General features: G+C 40.6%; 1 protein-coding gene across 1 annotated transcript; it reads right to left on the bottom strand.

Annotated features, from left to right (window-relative positions):
• Positions 1–593: 593 nt before the first annotated feature.
• On the bottom strand, positions 594–8,025 carry LOC143149647 (solute carrier organic anion transporter family member 1A2). The gene is made up of 10 exons (XM_076317221.1): positions 7,992–8,025; positions 6,508–6,768; positions 5,608–5,817; positions 5,104–5,362; positions 4,840–4,981; positions 4,436–4,727; positions 4,146–4,338; positions 2,828–3,086; positions 2,181–2,626; positions 594–1,563 (listed from the first exon to the last, which is right to left on the bottom strand). Exons 1-10 carry the CDS (start codon positions 8,023–8,025, stop codon positions 594–596), a joined length of 3,066 nt encoding a protein of 1,021 aa, XP_076173336.1.
• Between the last annotated feature and the right edge of the window lie 974 nt (positions 8,026–8,999).

The following is an 8,999-nucleotide window of genomic DNA, read 5'->3' as shown; positions in this document are numbered from 1 at the left end:
AAAGTACATAAAATTAATTTCAAATTTCTTTTCTATGTCATGTCATTCCAAAGTAGCATTTACGGTAATACACCTGCAAATACCAATTCCTTAGACAATACAATATAATATTTATATTTCCTCATTTTCTACTTCTTAACGTAACAATTTATACGCCGATGAGCTAATTAATAATCTAATTGTGACGTTTACTTCCACGTCGTATCGTTCCAAAGTAATATTTACTGGAACACCCTTACAAACACTAACATATTTATATTTCTGCTTTTTCGAATTTTTAACACAACAATTTACAGACTAGTGTGCTTACGATTAAATTAAAAATCACTTTAAAAGTACGCGGGATCGGTCGAGACCCTAGAAATCCTCCCAGGTATAAAACAAATTATACTACCCTGGAAAGTATGTAACAGAACGCTACGTAGACTCGACGGTGACTCTGGAGATGAATAACGAATACATATAAATAAATAAAATACTTTTATGCTCTTCCATATAAAACTTCTAAATACACAGGCAGTGTACGGTGTAACAATGAGAAGCTACCGTTCTCAAACTTGTACCAACTGATACGCCTCCGATTCGATTGGTTATCAGAAATCGGTGTGCAAAGTTCCTCTGCTCCCCTTGCTAGACGTCCTGGTACTGGTGCTCTCACGTGACTCGGGTCGATCCTCGTGAGCCTTGCTGTCCACCAAACTGCTGAGTCCCGAGGAGGATTGACCCCTGGAGGACGGTCTCTTGGTCGCCATAGCTATCAATGGGATCCCAGCGATGACTTTGTACTCTGGACGACTCCCACTTTCCCCTGACCTGATCGACTCCTCGTCACCATCGGCTGCCTGGTCAGCGTTCAACTCGTATTGGTTGATCAATGATTTCACCGGTAAACGCGTAACCGGATTGGAACGTTGCAGCGCAGGATCCATAATGGGTATACCGACTTCGTTGAAGTCACCCTTGTTGCGCGTGTCGCTTCTTGGCTCCTTCCTCGAGAACTCGAAGCTGCTGGTCTTCGACGACCCGTCCACGTAACCATTTTGATCCCTGTACTTCGTTTGTTTCCTCAGCTCGGGATTCTCGTAAACACCGGGACCAAGGAACTCCTGTCTGAGGTTGGACGTTCTCTCGGACGTGGCCTGATCAGGGCTATAGACGCGATCGTAGTCTTTGCTGTGGATACGTTTCCTCGATCTGGGCTCCGCGGTGCTCAGATCGCTCTCCACGTCCGAATCGAGATCCAGAGGTATGTAGGGTACCCCGGGGCTCGCGTATTTCTTCGTATCGTCATCGTCGCTGGAGCTCAACTCGTTCTCGGTGTCCAGGTTCCGTGTTTCAGCTTTTCGCGGCTGCGACGTCTCACCGAGCGATGTCTTCGAACCTGTTCGTCGATCATCCGCAATCGGAAGTCCGTATTTGAGGGGCGTGTCGTTCATTTGTTTCTGGTCTTCTTCCTGTCGTTGACTCTCTGGAGGATCCGACTTGGTCGCTGTTTCGTTGTCGATATCCACTCGAACGGGTGCATCGTCTAGGAACGGTGAAACGAGAATCAAAATTGTCGAACTTTTCGCACAGGAAGTATACGTGTTGCAGCTCAATAGGTTAAGTAGGATCTCCGGAGTCCACATTTGGTGGTATTTCTCAGCTTTCCAGAATTTTGTTTCCTTAAACAGTATCGAATGACACCGATCGTTGGGCGATTCATTGCTCGGTGTCCTCGTTATTGTACATTTAGGCTATTTTCTTGGAGATCTTACCAAACTTGTCGAGCTACAAGGTTATTATTATTATTCCACTATTGATTAAAAGACGAATTTCGAGTGCATTTTTTACTGTTCGTTACAGTGCGTTCAGTTTTGAATCTATCTTGAGAATTGCAAGATGGAGACAAACGTAGGCTGGTGAGTATCCGTTTATCGAATTTGTTGAAAAAAATATTGATATAACATAGTACACTACGCGGTGAATCATTTAATTCGATCTCTCGGATTATTTCCCGTGATGGTGATTCATCGAAGCGATTCAAGTTTCCTTTCTACTGGATAATTCGATTCAAAGGTTTGATATCATACTATAAACCCTAAAGGATTTGGGGTGATGAAATTTGATGAAGTGTGGAAATTTTGATAACTTAAAATATGTATCGATAGACTTTAATTGCGATCATTTTATACCATAACTCACCATTATTGCCAGTTTCAGACGGCAGTACTGACTTTTTGGTCGCGAAAGTTGGATTCGACATCAGTTCTTGCATTTCAGCACCGGTTCGAGTTTCCTTCTCTTCCTGATCGAAGATCTTCAAGTCTCCGCAGAGAAACCATAGAATGATTTTCAGCAGGGCGCACAGGACCAATAGGGAACCAGTCAAGTAGCACAGGTAATTGCCAAGTTTCGAACTGTCGTGAAGGTGACAGATCGATGTTTGAGTTCCCCAATATTGACAAGTTTGGTCTGCTATCGCGTCGTAAAGAAATTTTCCAGGACCGTACGAGAAAATGGCCGACCACATCATCCAGAATCCAATAGCGATAGCTTTGTCTTGTGGGTAGACTGATCTTAAGGCTACCAACAAGTCTCCCACGAAAGTTGTGGCAATCAGTGTATAGGCCAAGAGACTTCCAAACTGAAGGAAACGAATATTTTAATTGTACGTTTGTAATTGTACGTTAAAAGTTAAGAATCGTCCTACGAATCGATATTGGACGATTAATCAAAATTCCATTGTATCTTCGGTAAGATTGTCATTTTTTCGAAAAATTGTTCAGCGAAAGGGAATACATCGAGTATGGTTCCAATCTTGGAAAACTGAAACAAATGGACTCACCTCGAAGACCAGCCAATCGATTTGACAAGTTCTCGAGTTACAAGGTCCATCGTGTGCTTCACCATTTGACAAACCCGTCATTTCTTCAACGCAACTGCAATCACTGTATGTTGTTATCCCGTTTACGTATTCGGAGGTAGTGCATCCAGCGTGGCAAGGGCTATAAAAGGTGAATGCCCCTTTGGTGTCGCAAACGGGACGAAAATCGGCGTCGTTCGAACAGCCGCAATCTTTGTTGCAATACTTTGGTAGAAAAATTCTGAAAATAACACGTAGAGGTATTTGACAATTATTTCTGTCTGTAACAATACAGATGGAACTATTTTTCGATCGTTGCCATCCGAATCGATCGATTAAAAATACAAATTTCCGAATACATTGCAATCAGTTCACGTTGCGTGTACAATATATGTTTATTGTATCAAGAGATTAAAAAAAAAAAAAATTGAACAGAAAAAGGACAATAATTGTACGAAAGTAATAAGAAGTGAATGTTACTGTACAGAAGTAAGATGCAGTTCTTATTACTTGGAATAAATCCTAACTTGGAAGTTTATATGTAACAATAATTAATCATTTGTACAATAATTAAATTTGAAGTATATGGTTCGACGATATAGACAATAAAAGTATTGTGCGTTACTTTTAACCGTGTCGTTGTCAATTTTTATGAATGCAAGTAAGAATTACTAGTCTTCGAGGGACAATACATGATCAATTATGATACGCGCGCGAGGAGATTGCGCTTGGAATTATGGCGGGTCCTGTTCGTTCAGGGGCTACCTCCTTAGGCCTAGATGCTGAACCTAATAGCCTTTGAACGAATAGAACCTGCCATAACTGTAGTCACATCTTCGCAGTCTTTGAGAGAAGAAAACGTGGTGTTTCGTAAATTAAAGGAACACGACTCTGTACAGTGCGTTTCATTACAGTTGAATAATGAATATTCATAAATCAAACATTGTAAATATACGTTGAAGGAACAAGTCAAAATTCGAGGATGGATTAAAGTGCTGGCCAATAAGAATCCTTCCAAGATAAATCTCTTCATCTCTTAAAAGTACAAGCGCAAGTAAAAGTTCAAATTCTAATTTTTCAAAATCGAAACATCGAACGAACAAATTTTACTCCTCATTTTTCACTCAACTTTTTATAAACGAACAAAGTAAACGATTAGGGCCAGGTTCGTGAAACAGAAATTTGCCGAATCTGGTCCTTTACTCGTGTACTTGAATGTAAAATATTTCATAAAAATGAAACGAAACGACACTACTTGTATTAACATAGTTTTAGATATTATCCATATCGTTACACTTACGATCCTTTGGAATCGGTACCAACTATAGGGTTTTTCTTGCAATCTGCAACGGTCAACGAGAAAATGATTGCAGCTGACAATAGTATAACGACTATACCATATCCGACCACGCTTCTAGCTTTGGGTTTCGCTTTTGCCAATACCAGACCGGTAATTGTCACGATCAAACCGATTAGCACAGGCTTCACGACGTCTGGAAGACGAAACGGAGTTTACGTTTAATTGGAAGCTGCAAATTTATAATACTTCGGTATCTCGAGATCGTAACAGATAACAATATTCCGTCTTACTTGCTACCAGCCTCGAGGACATTGGATCGTTGAAACCGAATAGCATTCCGATTGGTTTCGGTACATGAAATCTCGACTGTGTAATAAGGTTCTCGTACCCCATGAAATTCACAACGGCCATAACGTAGAACGTGCACGCTAGGACGTTGCACACTAAAATTTTATTAACGAACAGTCTGCTCAACGACGGACAGAAATTTGTGTCCCCGACATTTCTCCTGTCGAATCTGCGTGGCTGTCGATTATATCTGCTGGAACTGTTTAATAATGAAGCTGCAGCCTGTTCAACGACCTGGTGCAATTACGAATAATCATTCCAACGTGCGACACAGTTGTAAGCGATTCATCGTGCGTTTCGATCACCGTGAACGATATTTAATATTTAAACGTCTTTTAGCGGTTACCTCGGACGGAAGCATTCTCGGGAACCACGAAAGCAACAAACCAGGAACCACGAGTAACACAGTGAGAATCGGAAATCCTAACCACCAGGCGCCAAGTTGGTCTCTGTACGAGTCTATGGTGGTCAATGTTACCGCGTCTATCCTGCAACGATAAGAATTTTCTAACGTACTTCGAATATTTTTCGATCGATTCACGTACGAATGTTTCTTCTTTCGTTACTTGAAACTGTGTCAACGGTATTGATCGATCGACCAATTACTCACCTAAGACAACTCCACGCCAGAATGTATCCCAAAAGAACACCGGCGATTTTCACAGCCATAGTGATGCCGATAAACGAAGCCACATCCTCTTTTTTCGTATTGTCGTCTAAATAAGAAATACCCAACGCGAAGTATGCAATGTTTGCAACACCGATTACAATTTGCACCACGATTACCACAGCGAACGTGAAATAACACGATTCCTCGTCTTTTGCGATTATTTTGGACAATGCGCTTGAACACAATTCTCGATGATCATCTAGAAAGAAGAAGGTGTAATTATATTTCGATCTCGGTTAATTTTTGAAAACTTTCTCAATAATGTGAATTTCATTTTATAGTTTTCCACGAGCATGCGGTCGTCACGATTGCTAATAAAACGATACGTTGAATTGATAATAATGTTTGAAATTTTCGGGAATCGGGTATACGATTTTCCTATTTGTTAATCGGTACCGACTCTTTCGAAGATTATAGAATATTGTATTCGATTTTGTCACTCACCAGCGTATAATGCCATGTGCGTGACATTTACCGATTCGTCCACGACGGTGATTTGATGCGTCAGATGAGGAATTATCATGATAAAAAATGCTATAGATTGCAAGAGGACTATACCGCCGATCCATGCAGCTCTGTGAATTCTATCCCCCCAATATGCAACGAGTACTCCGAGAAGGAAGGGTGTCAAATCTGATATTACAAGGACCCATTCTGTAAAATTCAATTATCGTTTAAAGTTGGTGTCGGGTATGAATTGAATCGAATATTAAGAACAACCGATAATAGCCATCGACTCTTCTCGACGATTAATTTACAAGTACATCGAACATACTAAATACTGAATATTGGGTGTACGAATAAGTAATGCATCAAACTTGAAAATTTTTCAATTAAAATTGAAAGTTTGAATCTCGATGTAAATAAAAATTGAAAACAAAAATAAATAAGGAAAATGGGTTTCGAACCGGTGGTCACTCGATCGAATAGTTGCACGATAATGTTTCACGTGACAACATTGTTCGAGACTACAATCTTGCGACTCGACTCGAATATCACTTTCAGATTGCCAGTCGTACCGATCGATGCAATACGCCTTGTCCGATCAGAATTTTAAAAATGTCAACGAAACAAGAAAATGACTCGACGACTCTACTTTTTGTAAATTTCTCGATTTCTGCTGTGTTAAAAAAAATAATGATACAACACTTCATTGTCTTTGTATTTTACTTCGTGAAGTAGACAAACTCGTTCGAGTGGAGTGCCTGTCGGTTCGACGATGCGTTGACGAAGTGCATCGCAACTGTTGCGATGCACTTTTCTTTCTTTTACATTCGTCTCAAACGAAATTGATCGGGATAATATGATCGAATATGATCGAAATAATAGTACTCGAATACGTGCCCATTGTGTAAGGATCGAATTGAAATTTTCTTGCGATCGTTGGTCCCGCTATTTCGAAGTACGCGTAGGCAGCTGCCTGGACCAATCCGATCCACGATATTAATCCAACGAAGAGTCTTCGTGTCGCGAATTTCGCTAATTTCGGACATGGTAGCTTCGCACAACCGCAGTCTATCGACTCGCTCGGTATCGGATTGGCTGGTCCTGACAAATCGCATTCCACTTCCGATCTCACCACTTCTTGAAGATGTACGGTCATTTCTTCGAAACAGAAGCAATATTTGAATCTCGTCGGTCGCTCACCGCCACTCTAACTCGAAAGAAACGTTAAAGCAAAGCAGTCTTAATACGTTCACTGTCCTCGTGAGCAATAATAGATATAACTCGGACTTCTCGAGTATAGATAAGCCTCTAGTGGCGGACTCTTGGTAGACTTTGTATAAGGTTAGGTCGTTAAAGTTGTTGCATACACGTTTTCTGTTCGTTGTTGCTTTTTCGTTATAGAATAAATTGAAAACTGGTGCACCTCAACTCCGGAGATTCGAGAGAAATTTTTCTGCTTATCGCGGGGATCTATTGGTAATTTTCAGATAACTTCAACGCGATAATACCATTGTGTACACAGTTAACGTTTCGAGCTATAAAATGTGTACCTTCGATGTAACGTTTCTCGAATACCTTGACTTTTGATTTTTGTATCGCTCTGAGCTGTTTCACTGTTCTATCCGGTGGAATAGATGGCGTTGAAGCTCTTGCAAACTTGTCAGCTCCAATCGGTGACACTGACGATACAACTGGAGATAATAGTAACTTCATTGTTGATGATAATCTTTGTCAGGTGTACCATTTACAGGCAAAACGCGTTAACACGAGGAACTAGAAACCTGAATCAGAACTGTCACGATTCACGACCAAACAATTATCAATTATCCATTATGCGAAACGAAGAAACGTCGCAAATGTTGAAACATTTTCCGTCGAATAGGAAATTTTAGAAAAGAAACACAAAAATATTCATTTAATTCAAATTACTTTGGCAATGTGACTTTCAGAGGAACCGTAAAAAATAGTCACGGTTGAATTATTTCTTCGGTTCAGATTTTTCGAAAATTATTATATCAAAATTGACATACTTTTATCGCGTCACTTTTCTCACGGTGTTGCTACGTACGTGATTCACGGAGTGCCGAGTTAAAACTGCCTTGACCCACGTATCGGCCAGCAAACAATGAACGTGTTAAAACTCTACAAAACGTACTGTTCGTAACCTGTGTCTAGAACTAAAAATCCGTGGAAAACTAATAAAAAAATGAAAAATATTAAGTCGTTCGAAAAGTCATTTCGTTTTTTTTTTTTTTTTTTGTGAAAATGAAACACGATTTTTTCAGAGTGCGTAAACCTTTTACTAAATTATATATTCTCCATTTTGTAAAACAAAACGACTTTTCGAACGACCCAATAATATTCTCGAAATGAAATTCCACGTCTTCTCGAACTCGTACGGTGTAAGAATTTCATCCGTAACGCGTTGTAAAATCACAACCACTGTGACGTATCAGTAGACAACGCACAAGTAGGATGCGTTACACGTGTCTAGGGCTTTATGTGTCATCGTGAATCACCTGATGACGTCTCTCGGTGAATAGTCTCGTAACTAGCCTGACATTTGCGTATACCAATGAACCGTTACACCGTCGTGTATTATCCGAATATTCGTCGATCGTTATCGGTCAGAATGGCCGGCGAAATATTTTAATCTAGCGTTTTACTCGATCCTGGTGACTTACTTCGTCGAAGAAATCGATTCATCGAACGATCAGCACTCTCGTTTGTCCGCACACGCCACTGAACCCACTGTTTTCGATATACGTACAATCATGAAAATAATCACGTTATCACATGATAATCCAGTGTGTATAATCGCGATGTTCGCGTCTCTGTTGGCCGTAAACTTATTCACCTTTTCGCGTAAAATTTGGCTAACGGACCGAGCGAGTTCGAGCAGCGCGAGGATAGAGGCGCGGCATTTATAATCGACGAACTCGCGCGTTATCTTATTACAGATACGGCTCTCAGATATCTTCCGATAAAGTTAGAGTGTAATATACGCATGTGCTACGAAACGAGCGACGGTACTCTCGCACCTCGAGCGGGACGGGAGAAATATTTACGTGTTACGCATGGTCAATTACCAAGTAACCTATTACCGTTTAGATTGACAAATAAAGTGGACCCGAGGAGCGTGTCAGAGGGAAGCTCGATCGGTGTGACAATGATTCTCAAGACCGCGATGAGGAAGCAATTTTATGTGTCGTACCGTTGTGAAAAAAAAAAAAACGAAAAGAAAAACGCGATGGAAACTTATTTTTCCGACCGGTCGCATTTGTGTCAATTTCGATTACACACCGTGCGAAACTTTTCTGTCTTCTACGAAGTTGACACTTTCGTGTCGTCTCGCTTTCGTCAAATCGATGGAACGTCGACGATGATTC

Source organism: Ptiloglossa arizonensis, chromosome 1 (genome assembly GCF_051014685.1).
Source record: "Ptiloglossa arizonensis isolate GNS036 chromosome 1, iyPtiAriz1_principal, whole genome shotgun sequence".
In the NCBI taxonomy this organism is placed as follows: Eukaryota; Metazoa; Arthropoda; class Insecta; order Hymenoptera; family Colletidae; genus Ptiloglossa; species Ptiloglossa arizonensis.
This window is presented reverse-complemented; position numbering and strand designations above follow the sequence as displayed.